Genomic DNA, 24,631 nt, shown 5'->3' on the forward strand with positions numbered 1-24,631 from the left:
GAAGTAAATAATGCATTCATTAAATTCATACAAACATACATATGTTTTTCATATAATACAGTCTAGGATCAACATATGTTTCTAGCGGGTAGCTTTTCCCATGAAAAATGTTAATTTTTACTTTTCTTCGAATGTCAATGTGAATTAACACATACTTATGTGCGTCGAGAGGCAATTACAAAAAAAAAAAAAAAAAACACTTCTCCCTTTCATGTTTCATATCCTGGGCATTTTATATTTGAGATGGAATAATGGAAGTTCGCTAATTACGACAAATTAAATAAAATCGAGGAAATCTTTTGTTCCATGGTTATGTTTAGGCTAGGATGTCTCCCTTTAGGAAATTTTAAGCATAAGGGCCGGATTAGGCAAATTCGTAGAAATTTGGTATTGATTGACTGGCAGAAACGTAACAGCTATTCAATGGTAATGCGGCAATATTATTGTAGTCTTTTTCACGATTGAATAGAACAATAGAATATGTAGAATTTGCACAATAACTGTCTTTAAATATGAACTGACATACACTGAAGAGCAAAACTGGAACAATAGAACGGAAAGTTAAATTTGTAGTAATGTACTTCTTCAGGTTATTTACTTTATGGTAATTCAAACTTGCATTTCGCCTTATCGATGTTTTTTATCTAAACGTTTGACCATAAAAATGTTAAGATTCGCATATGGAAACTCAGAAAAAAATGACCAAACAGAAATGAACTGGATTGTTCCAGTTTTGCACCCTCTTAATAATTGCTGAATTTTATAATTCGAAGAGGAGTTCTGGCTCATTTCCTGCAATTTTGTAATCAAGGCGCGTGGGATTTTCGCTGTGAGTGCTTTAAGTGCACAACCCAAGCAAAAAGAATTTAAAGTTTTTGCAAAACGGTCAGAAAGGCCACGCTATAAAGAAAGAAATCATATCGGCCAAATATCCGTTTTATGGTTATCTAAACAAGCGATAAAAGGGCGGACCTCAGTCAGCAAGATCAAGAGACCACAAAAAATTGCAATTTGCCAGGCTAGGCATTTTGGAGGGTCTCTAAATGCCTATAAACTTGGTTCCAAATCAAAAATGACTGCTTTTTCACCACAAAGCAAGTGACTGGACATTATGTAAGACATGGGAACAAGTTGTTGCAGCACAAAGATAAAGAGGAGAAAGCCTGCTTTGACATCCAGAAAAATTTTTAGACAGAAACGCATTTTTACTAAGAAAAAACATTGGATTGGTATTATTTTGAAGCGGGAATTTACAAGTTCTTCATAAACGGCCACTATTCCACCAAAATTTACTATTGATTAGGGCGCGGCCCTTAAGTTTTTAACTCTGAGGATAAAATTAAACGTTTTCAGTTGAAATATTGGTTCAGGTGCTGTGCACCTGCATCAGAGATACGCCTAACGTCCCAAAATATTTAAACTATTAGGTTTGTATGTGTACATTTAATGATGTAGGGCCGTGTTACGCCTTTGGGAGTAAGAACTGTGGTAACATCGATGGTAAAAATAAAAGTGACAATAAATGAGCATTTTCAAAGAATTTGGCAATTTCTGAGGATATTTTTCGCAGGCTTTTATCAATTTTAGCAGGACAATGATCAGAAACATCCTCCGAAACTGGGACCAAGTAGGTATAAATCCCAAGTTTTTATAATCATGGAGTGACCCGCGTAAAGCCCAGATATGATTGAATTGCGAAAATTCGCCCAATCGCATGCAAGACCTTGGGCATGGCGTTGAGGAAAACCGGTGCGCGTTCGCAACAGATTTCGTCTAAGACCTGTGCGAAAGTACACCAAGATGACCATAAAAGCTAAACTATTCAAATTGGTTATGGCCAATTTATTAATAGTCAAGCAAATGGTACAATTTTCTACCGGGTGCAAAACTGGAACAATCTAGTTGCTACGTTTTTTTGCAATTTTCTTCTTTATCTGCTTGTATTATTTGTTGTTTTTATGGCCTTCTGATGAAATAATCATTGGAAATGTGAATTCCGAAACTAGATTACAAAAAAGTCTTCCTATATTGCGAATATATCGCAAGAAAATTCACATTATTTATTACTGTTCCGGTTTTGCTCCTCAGTGTATATGTGTTAACAATTGAATAAGTAGTTAGCTCAAAAAAAGAGAGTTGACGATTTTCGGTGACTATTAGAGAGCTTGGAGGAATTGTAATAACCGAAAATGTGCACTCAAAACTTATATAGCATGCAAGGTTAAAATAATAATCGTGCTATTTTAAAACGAAAACGTTAATGCAACAAAGAGAAAAGTTAAAACTTGTACCTAGTGAGTATATATGTATTACACTATACTTCAAATACCACTATAAATACGTGGGCGGCCTGGAAATACTCAGCGGTACAAGTGTACTGTATTATAATACAAACTGATCAAGGAAGTATTTACTTGGTTTTTATTAGATTTTCAATAAATTGAAACAAAAAATAAGTCTATAAGAATATAAATTAAATATTAGTAGGATCGACTGAGTAATGTAAAGCTACTAGTGAGCCCGCATGGGATTAAGACGCCAAAATTGAATTTAACTTTTTAAACAGGTGGAAACCCTAATCAAAAACCTTAATAACTATTCCATAAAAACACACTGTACCGCTAACAAAATTTCGTTCCACTGAGATATAATACTGACTTTCTGTCAAAATTTCCAGCGGGAAAAAGCTGTCACTATCAAAATAACACATGATTCAAAAAGAGCACTATATAGACCAAACTTAACATACAAAAAACCGTAACTAACTAAAAACGCAAAATTAACTTTTTGATTGATTATGATGCATTTCTTGAAATTATAAGACCCCTCATCGTTTTGTGCAATAAAATATTGTAGTTAGTTGTGGCTTTTTTGCATTTCAGCGTCGATGTAAGATACGCCCTCTTCTTACTATACTAACGATATGTAGATATGTAGTAAATATAGTACTTTTCAAATAGGTTGTAACCCTAATAAAAATATATTTAGAAACTAAGTTTTTCTTAAAACTCTCATATTTAAACATTTAATTTAATTTGTGTATAAGTTAAATAAGTTGGACTTTTCAAACAGGTGGCAACCTCTTTAAAAGTATTTTCAAACTAAAATCTTCTTAAACCTCTACCGTTGTGACACAAAATTCCATTAATGACTTAAATTGAATTTAATATTTTAACCACGTGGCATGTCTCCAAAATTCATTTCAGAGTAAATATTTATCGAACCTTTTTTGATTTATTCATATCTTCTATGAGTTTAGTATTTTTAAACAGGTGGCAGCCCTTGTACATGAAGTTATGAAATAAAGCATTTTTAAACCTATTTCGATTGATACCCATAAAGTAAAAATTGATTTATCTTATTAAATCATTTGAATTAAATTTTTTTAACAGGTGGCATCACCTTTTGGAAAAAATAAAACCTTTTCGCACATCAACTGGTGAATCCCTTCAATTTGATAGCTCATTTTTGAAAATCGAACGAACGGTGTAGATCTGATGGCATTGATTTTTAAGTTATTTGAAAGCAATTTTTTATCAGGTGGCAACTCTTTTCGAAAAAATAAAACCAGTTTGTACATCTACAGGCCAAGCCCATTAATTTGGGACCCCATTTTTAAAAATCGAACGAACGGTGCAGAAAAAAAGCCTTCGCGTATTGTATATATAGACTCTCATACAACAAGTATCCTAAGAGATATACCTACGTCCCTATATAGTATAGAAATAAGTAACATGGTAGCCTATATACATACATTTTTGAAAAAATGTATAAGCACACATATCGAGCCCTAACCGCCAAAAAGACGTAAGCGACTTTTTTTTAGAGTTTCGTTGAAATATAAAAATATGCCCCGAATGGACCGGCTAAATTGAGATGGAAAATATTTTCTACAATACTTATAAGAGACGTGTATGTACATAGCCACTTTAGAGAGCTAATGCAAATTCTGTGAATATATAAGTAGGCTTTTGCATATTAACGAACTAACAATGCATTATAATAATGGTTAATTCGGGTAAAAGAAACAGATATATGTAGTTAAGTATGTTTATGCAACCGGCTTTTATTGTAATGTAAAGCTCAATTAAATAAGTTTTAATTAAATTAGCTTGATTCACAAGAATATTAATTATATTCAAACGTATAAATCATACAACGCGTGTATGTACATACATAATAGCTATACAATATAATACAATGCTTGCCAAGTCAAATGAAAGATAGAAATGTGAAAATGTACTACACACTTATGTATGTACATTAGATGACTTATTTTGCTAAAGTATTTCAGATCCTCCCTCCGGCAGCAGAATATGAAAATAGGACGCTAAAGACCTAACAAAATGGAAAAAAAATTTCATTATTGTAAAAACTGAATGAGCTACCCCGAAAACCGCGGTTTATAAGACTGTTTTGCTATAACTTTAAATCCTTATATGAAAAGACATTTATCTTACACAAGAAAGAAAAAAAAAATATCCAATCTCATGAAGAAGAAGCCGCTTAAGCGAATGGCGTACTCAGTTTTTTAATACAACTAACCACAAAGTTACCCACACGGCCGAAAGTGACAATTTGGTACTATTTTTCACGAATTTTCAAATTTATTCGTTAGGATTTTCCAGATAGTAGTAATTTTTCCAAAACTAAAATATTTAAAATTGTAGCTAATTTAATGTAGTTTTTAAAAAAGTGAACAGATTTTAGATCGAATTATATTTGAACTGGTAAATTAGGCTTAAGTGAAGCCATGTTGAAAACCACTTTCAAACTTGACAAACATCGTCAAAAATTTAAAAGCCAAAGCAGGAGTGGATAAAACTGTCGTACTGTAGAATACTGTAATCTATATTTACGACTGATAATAACATTATTATCTTACATAATCAAAAAAATAGACAATATTGATGCAAGCGATAATGGAGAAAACGACAAAGACTAGTAGTTACTTCCTCATTGGTAAGTTTCATTAATTGAATAGATATAAAGAAAAGTGCACTTAATTTTAACTAAATCAAGGTGCCAGGTGCAGTGTCGCGAGCACGGTTCATGGTCAAGGCCATCTACGGCCTCAAAATGTATTTGTGTCGAGATCAATTCCATTTAACAGGTAAAACCACTTTTCACACCACTATATTCTTAATTTACATATACATTTTCATCATATCTTGCTTATTTTATTATGTAGCCAGAGAGCAACAGGGTCTGCAGGACTTAAATGTTTTCATTGCCATTATATATATGAATTATTGGTTCCAATGTACTATACCAACAGCTGCTCCCAAACTTTATTTAACCCTTATTGCGAATCTAATCGATTATCATAACATCAACCAAGCTATCTCGGGGGAAGTTTTGAGTGTATTCAGTCGGCATTTGTGGTATCTGTCAGAGACACTCATTGGCTTTGCATTCTTTGATAGAAACATTGACACAAAAACGAAGAGATTGATGGTGACTGCACTTGAGAAAAAAGGAAATGATAAAAATCTGAAGAGGGCAAAGATTGTTGTAGACCCGATGAATGTTGTGGAGTTAAGTATGGATGCTTTTATTACAGAAAATACAAAGACATTTTTTGAGGCATTATTTGTGGACGCATCAAATTACAAAAAATTTTTGGAAATTGACCCCAGTCGCTGGATAAACAACCAAAATTATTTACGCGCTGAAGCAATAGTAAAAAAAATTATTGTTGTGAACGATACTGCCGAAAGGGCAATAAGTATGGCAACAAAGTTAAATGAAAAAGTAACCACTTCCGAAACCGAGAAACAGATGGGTTTTCAACTCGTAGAGGCGCATCAGAAAGTGTTTCCCTACCTAGCATCCAAAAACGACATTGTTAAAAATTTCAATAAAATTTAAAGTATGTGTGTCAGACATGGCTTTACGTAAGTCTAATTTATTAGTTCAAATATAATTTTATTTGAAATCTGTCAACTTTTTTTATGACTACATTAAATTAGCTACAATTTTAAGTATTTTGGTTTTGGAAAAATTACTACTATCTGTAAAATCCTAACGAATAAATTTGAAAATTCGTAAAAATAGTAACAAATTGTCACTTTAGGCCGTGTGGGTAACTTTTTGGTTAGTTGTATTAAAAAACTGAGTATGACATTCGCTTTAGCGGCTTCTTCTTCATGAGGTTGGATATATATATTTTTTTTCTTGTGTAAGATAAATGTGTTTTCATATAAGGATCTAAAGTTATAGCAAAACAGTCTTATAAATCGCGGTTTTCGGAGTAGCTCATTCAGTTTTTGCAATAATGAAATTTTTTTTCCATTTTGTTAGGTCTTTAGCGTCCTATTTTCATATTCTGCTGCCGGAGGGAGGATCTGAAATACTTTAGCAAAATGTATGGAGAAAATAAGGCATCTAATGTACATATGTAAAAATTGATGATTTCTTACAGCCGGTTTCACCAGCAATTTAAGTGGAAAATTATTTTTTATTTTCTGTCTATTTCCATATAAAATTCAAAAAATTAAAATCATTTTTCCCTTGAATTGCTTACGTGAATTTGGCTGGCAGAAAGATAACCCACCACTTAAAAATTAAAGGATTTGTTCTAATGAATTTCTCATAACAAGAAAAATTCTTCGTCCTTTGCGAGTATTCATAGTGTTTTGTCATTTACCAATGGACCATACATATATTGCATGTGCAACTACTTGCCTTGCACGATCGATTCGTTTCCATATTTATTGCAAGCTATGCACATATAACAGATCTTAGCATAAAGATCAAAAGCGGCTCAATAGTCAACGGCCACCGCTCAACGTTAGTTTGATTGCAAATTTGTTTTTTCGATTTTGTTTATACTTTACTTTTTGATGGGTCAAAATTTCATGTGAAAACAATATGTGTTTCTGGAAAAATTTCACGCTAACCTTAAACTGTAAATTGTGTGTGTTTAGAATGCAACAAACAAATTTTAAATTTGTTCTACGTAAACAAGCAGTGTTTAATTTAATTAACACTGTATGTAAATTTGCATTCATTTAGACAAGAAACTGGTTACCTATCTTAATATGTGAAAATTTAAGCAAATATTTTTTAGAGTGTCGTCTACACACCGGATATCGTGAGGTTGAAAAATCTAAAGCACGGCCTTAAATTATTATTAGGTGGTTACGGCGCCAATTAAGAAGAAGAAGAAATAATAACTCTGATATAGAATACTCAAACAAATGACCATGTGTTGATTTTTTTTTTTTAAATTCGTACTGTTTTCGAGCTATTTTTATTTGCTATTTTTCTATAAAAATACCATATAAATCGCAGTTTCAAGCTTTATACAAAATTTATGAAAAATCAGCAAATTTTCATCAGGATTTTTACTTTTTAATCTGATTCCTTAGAACAGTATTTAGTTTTATATTCCATATAATTCCAGCCTAATGAAGCGCAAGTTTATTTTGGCTAAAAAATCTCGTTGGTTTTTGAGACTTTTTTTCGACACTGCTTTTGCGGTTGTTTATGTAACAAGTGCCATTTACAAAAACTGGCGTTGATTTTTTGAAACTTAGTTTCTAACGGTATCCCGAATTTTATTTCATAAAAAATTCGTGCTAATGTGAAAAAAGTGCAAAAATCCGTTTTCAAAAAACAAAATTCTCAAAAATTCACGAGATTTTTTAGTTGTTTGAAACTTGCACTTCATCACACATAATTGTATTAGCTACAAAACTGCAAACCCAGACATGTTCTGAAAATTCAGATTAAAAAGTTGCAATTTGATGAAGATTTTTTGAATTGTCCTAATATTTGTATACCATTTGGATCTGTGATTTGTATATTTTTGTCCAATGGTGATTACGTTTCTATTAAAAACTGTCGCATATTGATTGGCCCTTTCTCTTTTCGTGTTCGATCCCCTATAATAAGGGCAAACGGTGAGAACACTTTGTGTAGTGTAAAATGTCACACTCTTTTAAGGCAAAAGAGGCACATTTTCTGCCATTTGAAGCTTTGTCAGGGCAGATGATTGCCCTGAAAATCAGATGGTTGCTTTAAACGATAACATTATGAAATTCGTGAGCTGGACAAGGACAAGAAGTTAAAAACATGCCCCTTTAAAGGGTTGAGTGTAACACCAAACACATTTTGCACCGTGAAAGGGCAACACCGAAATCACCACTACTATTTTTGCAATAAGATCAAATAAAACAAAATGAAATTAAATCAAATTAATTCAAAAATTAAGTTTGTAGTATGTTCGTATTATGAGCTTAGGAGGTAAGGATCAAACTATTAAAAAAAATCACTATTTTATTATTGTATGTTCTCTATTTTAGTGCGTTTATTTATTTGCTTGATATATTTTATTTTGAACACACATATGCTGTTTAATTGTGACCCCCACATACATACCTACATTCATATTATCAATAGAGAAGCCTAAAAGTATACCACCGAGGGTTTATATATATATATAGTAGAAGAAATATCGCAAAACACAAAAATATCAAAGCACAATATCTCGGGTTTAAAATGAGATATGAATAAAGAATTATTTTTACTTACTTTGAAATACGTTATCCAGTTTTCTACAAAAATGAGTTATTCGTGATGAAACTGCACAGCGAATGTTGGAAAGAATCGTGTTTTTCGACTATTTGATTATTGCAAAAACCTAAGCTAATGGAGCAAATCTGCGCGCTAAAAACATTTAGAAAAGTATAACCTAGTCCCAAGTATAGAAACTTTTTAAAATTTTGTATGCCTCTGGCCTTATGCATCTGAATGCCGTTTTTTCAGATCAAGATATTTTTCCAAGATATTTTCAAGGAAAAAATAAAAAATAAAAAAATTTTTGTATTAAATCAAGCTACTAGCGACGAAAATCGATGGATGAATAAATAGGTTGTGAATGGTGAAATGAAAATGTGCATGATATGAAATAGAAGCAGTAAATAATGTTACTCATACGCCACAGCGTACATGGGCGTACTAGAACATACAGCTGCAGCGTTGCCGAAAGCTTTTGCAGAAATTTCCTCAATTTATCCTAAAAAATCGCCATTTCGGCCAAAAAATCAAATTTTGGTATCTTATACTTTTTTAACAAAATGAAAAATACAAGCGAGATGACATACAATAAATTTTGACCACTCATTACAAAACCAAAGCGAACCCACATTGCAAATGGGTTAATAAAAGTGGATTTTTTAATTGCAAACGACATTTAAAATTACAATTTAAAACACAACTGCTTTTAATTTGTTGACCGCCACTGGTTTGAAGTTTTTGAAGATTTTCATCCAGTTTTAAAGTGTAACATTAGCATTTATTAACTTGTATTTAAATGTAAAACATACTATATACAAGGCAGTTAATATCTTAAATGTATTTAATCTTGGCTGCTATTTTTCTGTCTCTTTCAAATGAGTGTCAGCAGTGCAAATTAACGATTTGGTTACAATTTTAGAAAAAAATTAAAATAAATAAAAGCACGGTTGTAGAAAAAACTAGATAAATGCATGGTTGTATTTTGGATTAATTTAGCTTTAACAACATTTTTATATAAATAAAAAATCGGCATTACGGGGGAAAAATCGTGAAAACGTCATTGAGCTTAAAAAAGACAAAATTACGACGCCATCGACGCATCGACGCATCAGCAGCTCTGCGAACATACACCTACATGGCGTATGAGTAAAATTTTCCATTTGAACCCTCTGTGACTGATGCGGTAGGTCTGACAGACACCGAAGGTTTGACATTTTTCCTGAGTGTCAATAGCATTGATTACTAAAAACGCCCATTTTTCGACATATTGTTTATTTATATGACTATTTCATCAATGAGTGTTTAAAATTTTGATAGAATTTTCAGTTTAAATTGAAACAAGATTTATTAATAAATATCTAATATATATATTTTGGTCTGGAAAATTGGTGTCAAATGGTAGCAGATGGTTAAAGTTAAAATTTTACTTCCTTGCAGTGAAAAATTATCAATTTCCGATAAAAACCTCACTTTTAAATTTACTATGACTAAACCAACTTAAGGAGAGTTGTAATGTTGAGCAGACGTCATGTAGATGCAATTGGGAGGTTGTTTTCTTCAAAAATTCTATTTAAAAATCCTCATACAAAAACTGCTTTGAAGAATTTTTTTCTACACTTCACAAGTACTTTTTTAAATAAGAACAAATACAATTAAGTTCAAAGTTTTATATTACCTATCATTTTGTCATTATGTCTGACGGAATTTGGATATAGGACCACCTACTGTAGAAAATGTAAACAAATAAACCAATATGCAATTTTGAATGTAGATTAAATAAAAAAATTAAAAAAAAAAACACAATGTTTTTTTGGAACAAAATCTACAGTTAATAGTTAGTGTTCGCGCAAACGTCACTCCCCGCAGGGTTCATTCGCAATCGAAATTTAAAATGACAATATCTTGGGAAAATTACCTGATCTAGAAAAATGGTATACAGATCCGCAATCTACGGCCCAAAATGAAGTTTACATGTCTCGGCGTTTTTTGTGTGAAAAACGAAATTGAAAAAAATTATGGAGGAAAGCCTAATAGAAGAAGTACAAAAGTAAAACGCAAAGTTTGCAAAGATTAGCAGCGAGTTTATGATTTTTCGGACTCTACGTCAAACGGATAGTGTGTAACTAGATGCATAATCATCGATGACGGTGATGGTGACGGTGACGGTGACGGTGACAGTGACGATGACAGTGCCGCGATGGACCATCCATCCATGTACTTTCACTTTAAAGAAAATCAGCCTTTTTCTCTTCGCGTCAAATGAATGATGTGTGTTTATACCTGTTTTCTAACCGATGTGAGAAATAAAAAAACGATTTGAAAACAAATTCGAGTTGAAAGGCTTTTAAATTTCTAAGCGTTTTGAAAGTTGGTTTATGCTTCTGTTTCGAAAAACACAGCGAACTGGGTCAAAGCGCTTTATGTGTCGGTATAAAAAAGTTATATCTAAATAATTTTTCGCATCCACAATTTTGGCTTTTAAAGTTACTAGTATTGTTCCTAGTAAAGAAATATTTTTCAATTAAAGTAAAAAAGTGCATACTGCTAAGCGTAGTCTTGACGGCACTAAATAATAAATGGCAAGTCATAATAAAATCTCGTGGCCTAGGATCTGAAAAATGTGAAAACTTTCACGTAGAAAAGAGGCGAGCAATGGAGTGAGAATTTTAAGCACCATTAGCCGTTATTTTCATGTCATAAATTAATTTTAGCCAACGTATAAATGCTTCTTCGACATTATTCGTGTATCCCTACGGAAGTTTTAGGTGGCTGTGTGTGCAAGCGCATTGAAAATGAGAACTTTATCGTTGTTGGCAAGCTGTTGCGACACAAAAGTGTTATTTGCGGCAAGCCCTGCTATTGACAGCCACTCGCGGCTCAACGTTTGATGGATGATTGCAATTTTCGGCTTGAGGTTGCATAATTAAAAAGTCACAAACTTTATGATGCGGTAACCCATAGAGCAACACACTTGCACATGCATACATACATACATATGTATGCAGATGTTATGAACTAACTGTACACAATTCCTACAATTAACGTACTTATTCGCCACTTTCCAGCAATTTTAACAAATTTCCTTTTTTCCCCCTCTTTTTTCAGTACCCCTCCAAGCTGAAGTGGTCGACCTGACACCGCAGTATATCGCTTCCCCCTCCACATCAGCCAGTAGCAGCAGTTTCACAGCGGGTGGCACGTCGTCAGCGGCGGCGGCGTCAGCTGCGGGCCTAACGGGCACTGTCTTCGTGGAGCCCTATTTGGATGGCTTTGACACAACAAATGTAACCGCACAGATCGGCACGCACGCGTATTTGCCATGCCGGGTAAGTGAAGGGAAGGTAAAACGCTATGTTGGTTGCTCAATATAAGCATACGCCGAGGGCGATTTCGCAATGCATTCCATGGCGTTTCTTTGCGGACATTACACAAATTATTTCTTTTATAATTTTTGTCTATTTCATTACATATTTATGTACATACATACATCCATACATACATATCTTTCGAAGTCAGCGCGTGCCGCATAACGTGACACCTGTCGTATTTGTCTATTTCCATACATTCCTATTGTGAGCCTCTTTCTCTAACCTTTTTCTGCTTTGCGTGTTCCTTCACTTTTATCACCTCTGCTACGTGCTTATTTGGGCTGCAATTTATTTCCAATATAAAGTACATTAAATTTTATTGCTGAAAATATCTGTAAGTCGATATTTATGGCTCAAAATATAAGTATTCGTACATATGTATGTATTATACACAAATATCTAATCTCGAATGGCAGTTCGTATTGGGGAAATAAAGAAATGGCGTAAGTAGATATGTGGTATATACTAGGGATGGGTAATTTTGATATTCGAAGCTTCGAGATTTGAATTTTAAGCGAATCTTAGCTCCAAACTGGCGAATTTTTGAAATCGCACTTTGTGGTGCTATAATTCAGATAAAATCGAACCTTTCTAGAAAAGAATCGAACCTCGTTTTTATTTGCACAAAAGCGAGTGAAAGTAATGTGTCAAATGTTAAGTAAAGAATACCAGCCGTTAAGCTATGGATAAACAAAAAATGTGGTTCGATAAAACTCTCCAATGCCCTAATATTTTGTTCCTTGTTTACTTAAAGACCTCGCTTTAAAACACAAAATCATACGCTGTCATTAAATGTACTTATATATACCTCTATACATGAATATAACGTGAAGTATACAAATTTCTTTAGTTTTTGTATAGCAAGAAAAATAAATAAAAACACAAAAAAATTAGTTTTAATATACATTTTGAGAAAAAAATGTGTTTAGTTTAACCAATTTTTGGTTGTGAAGCTAAGACGAGTGATGTGGTCAGTTAATCACATTAATGTAAGTTCAATTGAATCTCATTTTCGATTTGAGTTATTATTCTTACCAACAAACTTTTAAATATTCATTAAAAAAATGTTGAACATTCGAAAAAATCGAAGTAAATCGAATTTCGAATCAAATATTGGTTAGGCAATGTTTGAAAAGAATCGAATTTAAACTCACCACTACCTATCCCTAGTATACATACATACATAAATTTCGCTTTGTAAATTTGGCTTTGATCGCTCTCACGTCAGTAGGTGTTTGACAGCAAGCGAAAAGTTTTATGTCTGCTATTTCTGACATGCAAAGCTACGTGATTGACAGCGGAATGAGAGATAACTGATATTACATTCTTTAGTGGGTAAGTAAATGCGCATTTAAGCCATATTACATATTGCTACGATGCCACATTAGTGGAAATTTGGGTTGACCGAAATAGAAAATGTAAATATGTATTCTTTGACATAGAAACTCATACATACATACATAGAGGAGGACTGGAAGAACGAAGCCACTTCAGAAAGATTTTAATAAATCAAATTAAATTACAATATATTAATTCGAATTATATTGCTTTTACAATGAAAAACTCGCGGTGTAGCATAAAGTAAACAAAAACAGGCAGGCACACTTGCGGTCAGCTGATTAAGTTAAGTGATATCTTGACTAGTTTTTGCTATTTTTCTTTTATTTGTTTAATGTTTGTATTTTATTTTTTTTTTAATTTTAGCACATTACATGACCAGTACCCTACCAAACCAGATTTCGAACCTTGTACAAAAATTCCACAAACTATACCAATACCATCCAAAAATATCAAAGTTTTTATTCCGAATTTTTGGAAAAATGTTAGGTAACAAGTTTTATTACCCATTATAAATTATACTTTTTTTATAAAGTATAGCATATTCTACGTAGTTCAAAGTTTTTTGAAGTCGGTTAAAAATTTAGTGCAATGTTGAAAACTAGTATGGGTATGAAATTGAAGAAAAAATTTAAATAAATTTAAATAAAAAAAAATTAAAGCAAATTATCTAAAATTTTTTGTTGCATAATGACGAATATGTATTGAATAAGTTATTTCAAAATGTATGCTTGAATAATCTTAAAAATTGGCAATACTTATTTTTGAGAAAACTATATCGTGGGGTGACAGGTAAAACTCACTAAGTGCACTCAGAAAAAATGTGAGATATTGAGGTTTTATTAGTGACTTTTACCTGCTTATACATGCGCTCATGGTCGTTTATTTAATGGTATATTAAACAAAGTTAATATGAAATGACTGCATTTATTCAAGACAAAATAAGTGTCGAAATTTAATTTTCATCTGCCTCCTTATCGCTATGATCGAAAGAAGGTTCCGGAAAGAATGCTGGACCAGCATTTGTTGACAGTAAGTTTTTGTACCATGGAACCATTTACTCTGGTATTTGTCCCGCATTGCATAATTTGATGGGCTCTGCTTGTTTGATGCAGATATGGGAAGCATGCCCCTCATAATCCCTGATTCGACATTGCCCTCTCCCTGCTCTAACATTGATTTCTTTGTAGTCACCAGTGCGATCATATCTATAATGTATTGCGTCCAGTTCCGACTTTTTGCCTTTAATATTTTTTACTTTTAGCAAAGAAACTTTTAAATATGCTGCCTTTATCTTTGTTACGGTTTTTTATTGTAGATAATGCCAAATCGTGTAGATTATACAAATCCTTATGAGTTAAAATATGTAGATTTTTTTGTCGCATTTGCTTCCATATAACGAATAACGCAATTTATTGATATATAAAAAAAAAAAAATTGTAATGTCCTCGACAAAATTTTTTCAAAATTATCAACGGCATTTTTAGCCGTTTAACACTTACACTTTGATGTATTAGAATTTCTAGGAAATCGAAAACTTTTACGAAAGTTTACCGAATATATATTGCACAGGGCTGAAACTTGAACTTACACGGGTTTTTTAAAGAATAAACTATTAGGGAGTTCACAAGGTGTTGTATAGTGTCGTACTGTTGTATGTCATAAACTTTAAACGGCTAAAACTATATTTAAGGAAATCGCAAGCTAACATAAAGGTTTTATTATGAAATTTCACACCGTTAAAAAATAGTTGCTGGTGATTTCAAGTCCTCTAAACATTTTTTTAGCCGTTAAAAACTTTACAACATGCGACAATACGACACGTACGACACCTTGTGAACCACCCATATTTTATTTAAAAATAACTTGTCAAAAATGTGGTGCGGCTATAATTTTTTCGACCACTGTATGTATGTATATGGGCCACCAATTCTTGGAATCAGTTATTATAGGTTAAATATTTTTTTTAGTAGTCATAAACAATAACTACAGTAGAAAAGCCAATTACGATGCCAACACAGAATCCTAAGTGAAGAACAGTGAAGAATTTTAACTGCCGATAGTTTTGTTTAAATTTGCATGTAGATAAAAATACTTTCAGTTTCATAAAATCTGCCTGCGTTTTACCTGTCGACCACATCCTCGAATTTCGTTCTACCAACTTTATTATATAAAATAACTAGCGGTACCCCGGTGTGCTTCCCTACACCAAATATTGAAAAATATTGAAAAATTAATGAAAAATCCTGCACGCCGTACTTCCTTTTATTGGGAGTGCTCCTCAACATTTTGCGATCTTCTTTGCGATAACATCATGTTCGCAAGATGCGTACGTCGGCCTATATTTGAACGACTGGATCGTGGCATTTTATTCAGTAGCGAACGAAAAACTCAATGCATAGGAACGAATTCGATAAATCGCATGGTAAACGCACTTTTTTTAAAATAATCAAATGAAATTCACAATCGACAGTAAAAGAGCACTTGAAAAAACTCCATTCGAAGCCAAAGAACACAACACAACCACAATTTTCCACAATGGTTTTGCTCACTATAAATCAATGAGGAAAAATACCTGCATGGAAAATTTCCAGTGTACTCAAACTTTTCGTACGAAACGCTGCAACAAATTTGTGCAAAAATATTGAAATTGGCGAAAAAGAATAAAATGAAATATGAATTAAGAACTATATTAAACACACGTGTTGATTCTCCAAAGTCCAAAATAGAAAGACCGAATATCAATGTACACCACCTTTTCGATAATACGATGAAATGACAGATATGTTGTGTTGTGGTGACTTTCATTCCATTGGCTCTACAAAATCCCTATTGAAAAACTTGCAGCCATGTTTATACTTGAATTAAATTTATCCGAATAAAAAATAAGCACAGCACATTATAGCAACAATTTTTCACTATGTTTTCGATTTTTCATGTATGTGCTGTTGTACCATATACGTGGTTCATGTGACAGACATAAACTGTCATATATCATGAACCGCTGGACCGACTTCGGGCCCACTTCACATAACCCATCTGCATGATAGTCCGAATATACCGTTTAAATTTGGTAGAATTCGTGCACTTATTTTTTTATTTACCCAATACCGCACATTTTTGTCCATGAGTATGGAATTATTTCATATGTCTCTATACCAATTTCCAGTAATCTACTAAAAATATTTCAAGAGATATACCAGATGAAAATTATTGTTAGTATGGGTGGTGCCACGCCCCCTTTTCCGAATTCGGGGAAACTTCACATAAACCATCTGCATAATAGCCCGACTATGCCGTATAAATTTGGTTGAAATCTTGTACTTATTTTTTACTTATAAGATGGGAGGTGCAACGCCCTCTTTTCCAATACCGCCCATTTTTCTCCATGAGTATGGAATTATGTGATATACCTCTATACCAACTTCCAGTACTCTACCACAAATATTTCAAGAGATATACAACATACAAATTTTAGTTAGTATGGGAGGTGCCACACCCCCTTTTACGAATTCGGGCAAACTTCACATAAACCATCTGCATGATAGCCTGAATATGCCGTATAAATTTGGTTGAATTCGGTGAAGCCGTTCTCAAGTTATAAGCTCACACCAAAAACGTGTACTTATTTTTATACATAAGATATATATGCCACGCCCCCTTTTCCAAATTTGGGCAAACTCCACATAAAATATCTGCATGATAGATCGAATATGCCACAGAAATTTGGTTGAATTCGGTGAAGCCGTTCTCAAGTTATGAGGTCACACCAAAAACGTGCACTTATTTTTATATATAAGATTTAAAAGTACATTTCCAATACCTATTCGCCCTTGTGAACAAAAAAGTTTTAATTTTTTATGAATTCTAAAGAATTTCTACATTGCTCTGATTTTTTTTTCATCATTTGTGAATTAATCATATCTTTGAAAGTACAAAGCCCGTTAGAAAAAATTCTAAAGTCAGAGGGTGTTAATAAATTACTAGATTGTGATTTAGATTTTCAAAGTAATGTTTAAATTTTAATTCTACTTGTAATTCTTTTAAAAAATTTATTTATAACTAATTAATATTTTAACAAAGATTTTGAATGGACTGTATGGGTCTATTGATGAAAGTTTAAATTATACAAAATGTACAAATATCGTATAAATTGAGAAATTTAGTTGTTTGCTGAGTTCAGGGCGAACTCGATTAACGGGATGGATAGATGAAAATATGAAAGCGTAAAGAGTAATACATGTTCCTATGTATGGTTGATTTTTACATTTTTTTATAAAAGTTCAGCACTTTACCTAACCAGCGCCACATAAATCAACATTTCAAACTTCCTACAAAACATTAACATTTGAACCCTCAAATTTTAAACTTTTTAATTTGGCTATGAAATTTAGTAGCCCATTAAATTTTAGTAGGTCAAAGTGCAAACTTCAAGACGCTTGGTAACTGCGTTGATTTTTAAGAATTTTTTGGCTGGCGGTATTGTGAATCTATGGTCGACAATTTCGTTTGTATGGGAGAAAATGCCTAGCAAATAAAAATTATTAAAAATCAACGCGATTTTCTAGCGCCTTGAAATTCGCACCCTAATCTACTAAAATTTAATGAGCTACAAAACTGCATAACCAAAATAAAAAGCTTAAAATTTTCGGGTTCAAATTTTAATGTTCGCTGAATTTTCATAATTTTTGTATGGAGTTTGAAATGTGGATTTATGTGGCGCTGGTTAGGTAAAGTGCTGAACTTTTATAAGGAAATATAAACATAAAATAGAAAAGTTAAAATAGCCAAAACTAGTCAAAATGTCACTTGACTTAATAAGCTGGTCATAAGGATACCTGTACTATTTATACTTAGCTATTATATGAGAATAGCAAGTTAATATTTTTTTTTATTAAAACGGTAAGTTTTACTTTACTTTATTTGAGAACTTAATTAAATGTAAAAATATAACGGCGAGCGACAAAAACAAAAAAAATTCGAAACACACGAAGCAATCAATATACACACGAAAGTTTAAAATGTTTGTTTGGGTTCAAATGTTGTTGAATTTTCATAATTTTTGTATGTGGTTTGAATTGTGAATTTAACTAGTAAAAATGTCAATTGATTTAATCAGCTGAGTACAGGTTTATGTATACACAATACATATTCAAAAGGAAAATTAAATTTAATTCGATGTAGATGTTATTTTTTGAGTTGTGTATATATTGTTTGTAATGTTTTCATGTATTATGTTTTTTTGAGTGAACAGAAAAGATCAGGTTTTCAATCCAGTTCTTTAGAAAACCGTTTTTTTTTTAGCTTTCTATCCCTACCAAGTGACCAGAGAGATTCACTTTAGAAATAACATGAAAAAACTTTGAGGGAAGTAGGGGTGGAAATGAAATTTTCAAATTGAACCTAATTAGCGGAAAAACTTCATAATATACCTAAAAATAAATAGTTGTTTTTATTTGCACACCTTTTTTATAGAAGGAAGAGAGAATGTACCTTCGTCACCATATTAAACTTTTGGATCCACATTAAACAAATATGGCTTTAGCAAATCTTATCAAAGCAAAATAAAATTTTAGACAAGATGAATTAAATATTTAATTCTTATTATGAGTAAAATTTTGCCTTTGTGACAATAATTCTCAAAGCACTCGTAGTACACAGGTATATGATTAAACAAACAAACAAAAAAAAAGAACGCCTTTAATCTTGATTAAGCAAAGCAGCAGTGGCGAAGCTAGAAATCTCAACAACAAATGTTTTATTATGATTGATGGCAATGAACTACTGCAGTAATTTGAAAGAATTGTACGAGTACTTATGCTTACAAACGCTCGCAACTTACGCGCGTACCGTTAATCACATTAAACAGAATCTCCTGGGTTAAATTACAGTGAAAAAATCATGAAATTGAAAGCTAACCTTGCAAATTAGAAACGATGTCAAGCGTTTAGATTGCCAAGGTGATTCGTTTACCATTGTAAGTTGGCGCATTGAGTGGATGGTGCTCGACGTTTGCCTTCCGTAAGAGAAATTACAGAGAAAAACAAAAAAGGTTATAAACGTTTGGGCGGAGCTGCTTTTTTGATTAAAGATGTAGAAAAATCTGCTGACCTATAAAACATCTATGAATGGTTTTTCAGCTTCATGGAAACGGGAGGCAGACATATTTTTATGAAACTCTTGCAGCTTTGTACAAAGTTAAAATTATTTCTCCCAACACTACCCAACATACGCTCGATTTGAAAAAGTAATCATACCCAACTATATAAAATATTGGAAATGTAAACATCTTACTTTCAGCAGTTGATGTCATCAGTCATTGACGCTAACACCTCAATGGTTCATTTACACCAAGCCTTACCTGCAGTTGAAGCCTATTGAAAAAAATATTTTACAACTGTAACGGGGTAATTGCTCATATTTTGTACATGCAAACGAAAGTAAAAAATCAAAACGTAAGAAATAACTTTGTCGATCGATCCATGTCAAAATTTTTTACGAATACTTCGAGTTATACTATCGAACAGGTAGGGGTGTAAACAGAAATTATATATACTTATACACATACGGTTGGTGACAAAACGATAAGGTCACCTCCATATTGGCACAATAAGAGCGAACTAGAATATTTTTCGTATGGTAACCTTGTTTTGAAAAAAATTACACACAAATCCATTAAACTCTGATTGGGAGAACAACATTTCCAACATTTACCATCGCTAATTTTGAGCGCCAAAAATCTGCAAAAGAATAGCAGACGCCCCTAAAAATAAGAAATCCCCTGCAGGGAAACCGCGAAATGTGATACTTTAAAAAACAAATATTTTATATTCCCTTTTTCATTAGAAATCTATATCCAAGGTGACGAATTTAGAACGGGTTCGGCACTGTAGAAAAAAGGGATGCAGCGGGGAGGCTTGCTTTTGATGGTTTTTGATGGATTTTGAAAATGCTTTACTTCTAAAAGACACGTAGAAGGGCTTCCACATGTTTAAAAAATCAAATTCACTTTAAATAAGGGAATAAGGCTACTAAAATATGTATATCAATATGGGTGTCAGACAAATGAAAAAAATTGGGCATATTTAGCAAGAAATAAGTGAAGAGTAAAAACATTCCTGAGTAAATTTAACATCAGAACAAATCACTGATTGACAATGTATGTATTTGTAATAAAATGATATTTTAGTTCAATGTTTGATTTCACAAATAGGTGGCAACCCTCTTCGTAATATTTGCAATTTAAATCCTTCTTAAACCTCCTTCGTCTGATTCCCTTATGGTGATACCTATCAATTTTAATCACCTAATTCCTTTAATTCAAATGGAATTTGTTTTTTTTTTTTAGCAGGTGGCAACCCTCTACATGTAGTTAAGAAATAAACTCTTTTCATACACATTTCGATTGATACCCATCTCTTAATAATTCATTTAACTCATTAAAAAATTTGAATTTAATTTTTTAAGAGGTGGCAACTCTTAAAAATAATAAACCTCTACTGTCCACAGGTCAAGTGTTTTCTACTATCTATATGGAAAAATAAAACGTCAAATCAACATTTTATTTCAAGGAATGTCTTTTTCACTTCATAAATTCTTAGCCCTATTTAGGAAAATTGTTACAGTTTTTTCGAAATTTCGACTTTTTTTATCACAAAAGCGAAGGTAAAGAATCTTCAAAATTATCTGGTGTCTTTTATTTTCCCTCACTCTATATTTCGCTATTTAATTACTCTTTTTAGAACACAATTTTTTTCAAAATGGGTAATTAGTTTTAATTAGGGTTGTGCCGCGGGTATCCGGTAGATATCCGTAATCCGGCTTACCCGGCCGTTTTTCTATTATCCGACTATCCGACCGGATTTCCAGATTTCGATTATAGAGGATTCAATTTAAAATTCTAGTTGAGGTTTTTTTTTGTATTGTCATAATCAAATTTAATAGTATCCAATTTGTTAGTAGAGTTAAAAATGTATATATTTTTCATTATGAAAAACATTTCCGTAAAGAAACATTTCAACGACCTATTTCTATTTTCAACATAAATACTATCCGATGCAATAAACATCCTTTTTTGAGTTCACTGAACACGGTGGTTCGCAGAGTTACTTCATTGCCAGTGTAAACAAATTTGAAATTTTTTTGCAATTATGCTTTCTCCAATTTTTTCCAATATTTGTCCATTTTTTCATCGATTGCCTATCCACATCACTAGAAAAACTGGAATCAACATCAGAGCCGTTTGCGATTTAATCAATGAATGGCCAATGAATATCCTGGTGAGCTTGCTCTGCAATAGCAGCTTTCACTTCAAGGGCAGCAGTCTACCGGATATCCGAATCCATATTTCCGAGCCATATTTTATACAGAATTATTTTCAAGAGGCTTTCCTTTAAATTTTTATAGATTTTCTAAAAGAGATGTGCGATTAATCAATTAATCAAACAAGCTGATTAACCAAAACCAGATTAATTAGTTAGTCAAAGAATAATCATTTATGATTAATCAAAGCGAGTAATTTACAATTTAATTGTATTTTAATTAATCAGAATCTAATTAGTTTTATTAGTCAGAAAACAGAAGTTATGATTAACCTGAATAACTGCTGCTTTTTTGCGTTATTAAGAAAGGTGTTCGCTTGGCATTATATTTTTGTTAATAAAAATAATATGGTATTATATAATAAAAAAAATAATCATTTGCTTTGAAACTTAACTCGAAAGAAATGGGCAAACTCACTCAGATTTCAAATAATTTTCTATGAGTAAACAGTAATTATTCAAGATTTGATTAATCAGAATCTGGTTAATCACGTTTTTTGATTAATCAGGATTTTGACTAATAAAAAATCGGTTAATCGCACATCCCTATTCTGTAAGACAAAACCATATTTCAATATGCATCAATTGATGAAAAATTTAATGTCGATTTTCGAATTTTTTGGATCGGAACTAAATAATCAACAAAGAAACAACGCAAACGATTTAGAAACGGCATCTTATTTGCAAGTACAGTTATCGAGGAATCACTAAATGCAGTTCGTAGCTCTAACCACTTTTTATTTTAAATATAGTCTTCATTGTCGTTGGACTTCTATTGTATATTTATGCACTGGGTATAAAATTGTTAAGTGCGTAAAAAGTAACCTAAAACTCGACAAACCTGAAACTTACTTAAGTGTCACTTCGTTGCTGTTTAAAATAATGAAATGCCGGCTAAAGTAAATGGAGGGAAGGGGGAATGAAAAAATAACTTTGTGGCTAAAGGGATTGGCATAAAGTAAGCAAAAGGAAAATAGTGTATAAATGAACGGAAAATAGCAACGGGTGCTTGATGCTGGTAGGGAGGCCAGCTGACAAGTCAAACAAATTTAATTAGGCAGAAGTGGCCTTCACGTAGCAACTGCGGCGTCAAAGCGCGAATGTAATTAAGGATGTATGAACGTACATTCATACATAGTTATATTGTACTTTTGTTGTAATGAGGAAAATTAATAAGGCAACGTTTAAGCGCTCGGATTACCTGGCGATGAGTTTCATAATTACAAAAGATTATTACCCGGGATTACTGAAATAAATCGCCGGTGGGGAAAAGAACAAAATACAATATTAAAAATATAGTATATGAAAAATATGCCTGCTGTGTATGGGAAAATCTTTTGAGATGGGGACATTTTGCTTACTGGCATATTGTTGCCGCCATAAAGTAGCCAGTTTTTCAGTGCAAGTTTAACTCTGTTTGGCGTTTAAACTCAGTGTGCAGTTGTTCAGTCAAATGTGAACCGAGTTTAATATAAGTTTCAACACCCAATCTGGCTGGGTTAAACCGAGTTTAAAGTGAAAGCTGTTAAGTTGTATATTTGTAGCCAGCTGCAAAAATTTAGATGCAAAAGCGTGGAAAGAAATTAAAATTGATTGCGAAATACACGAAAACAGCCTAATTTCTATAGCAGTACATACATAGATAAGCGAAATGTTCTTACATAAAATGAAAATTGTGCACAAGCAAATTAACAAACGCATCTTGAGATGGAGTTTACTTGTATAAGGCAATTTGGTCGGGCAACACATGAAGCGCCTAACAAATTCTTTAAATTTCCGTTATAATCTTTCAGAACTTTAAACGCGATCGTATCAAATGTAAACGTAAAACATTCTGAAATTTTGTATCTGCATTGAGAAAAAACAGTGTTGCCCTACAAAATAACTAAACTATGAAGCGGCTTTACACTCTCACAGAAAAACTGGTAAGTAGTTTAAACTTCGTTTAAATTTAAACTGAGTTTAACTAAACTTAGTTTAAACCAGGACTGAAAAACTGGCCCTAAGTGCGGTTTCTATACCTTCGTTGATACTACTCCATTGCTTAAATATCAGTAAATATTTACTCATAACCTGGGCCGAAAAGTTTAAGCTTTTGCTTGGAGTTTCTTATTTTGCTTATTCAGGGTTTCAAAGCTTAATTTTAATGATCATGCATATTTTGCTTATTTTAATGTATAAAGCTAAGTATGGACCTTTTAAGAAGAGTAGTGTCCAAGGAGTTTTGACATCTGATATTTTACAGCCTGCTGTCTCACTTTTTCCTTCCGAAATAATGGAACGGGCATATATTGCTGTTAAAAGAATTGTACTCTTCACAAACAAACTTTAACAAACCATAGTAGAAAGCGTAGCAAATTTCTTAAGAAGTTCGTACTGCGTAAGAAAATGTGGCTCAATAAATTTTTCCTGACCATTTATTTGGCGTTTTTTTTATTCGTCGAAATGTTTACAAACACTTTATTTGTTTTTTTTTTTAGTAAAATAGCGAATAAATGAAATAAATTTTAACATGTAAAAAATATCCTATTTTATTTTGTAAAAAAAGAAAAGGGCCCTTAGCACCTCCCATACAGACTGATCTTTTTAGTGGCGTACGTAACATTCATACCAATTTTAAGTTTTATGAGAATTATTGCAACCTTGAAAATCTAGCTTGACTGGCTAATAGGAAACAATTTGAAATATATGGTTTAAATAGAGCAGCAATTATAAAATATTAGTTACACAGGTTATAACGTGCTTCCACTTGTTTGACAAGTGATAAATTTTGGAAAAAAATTTTAAAATTGTATGGGCATATTGTAACAGCATATTCGAGAATTATCTAAAGGTTCAGAGTAAAAGTTGAAATTTGTATGCACATTTTTTGAATATTTCTAATGTTTTATAAAATTTGAAACGGTAATTTAAATGGTTTCGGTTAAAGTTTGGACGGTAGTTTTACGGAAAAATAACAGACAAATTTTGCTCGAAAAACATTACGAATATTTAAAAAAAAGTAAGTGCGTCTGGGACACACTGTAGAAGTGAAACTTACGTTACTTATCTATCTATACACACACACATCTGCTTTTACTT

General features: G+C 32.4%; 1 protein-coding gene across 1 annotated transcript in view; it reads left to right on the forward strand.

The window, feature by feature from the left end:
• The window catches only part of LOC118744252 (zwei Ig domain protein zig-8), a gene marked incomplete at its 3' end in the record, with an annotated part of 190,573 nt that overhangs the window by 85,339 nt on the left and 80,603 nt on the right, over window positions 1-24,631 (forward strand). Inside the window, 1 exon segment of the mRNA XM_036477145.1 lies at window positions 11,629-11,849. Within this exon segment, the coding sequence (XP_036333038.1) occupies window positions 11,629-11,849 (221 nt within the window).

The sequence above is a fragment of the Rhagoletis pomonella genome, unplaced genomic scaffold, assembly GCF_013731165.1.
Source record: "Rhagoletis pomonella isolate Grant_MI unplaced genomic scaffold, Rhpom_1.0 Rhpom_scaffold_00001, whole genome shotgun sequence".
Classification (NCBI taxonomy): domain Eukaryota; kingdom Metazoa; phylum Arthropoda; class Insecta; order Diptera; family Tephritidae; genus Rhagoletis; species Rhagoletis pomonella.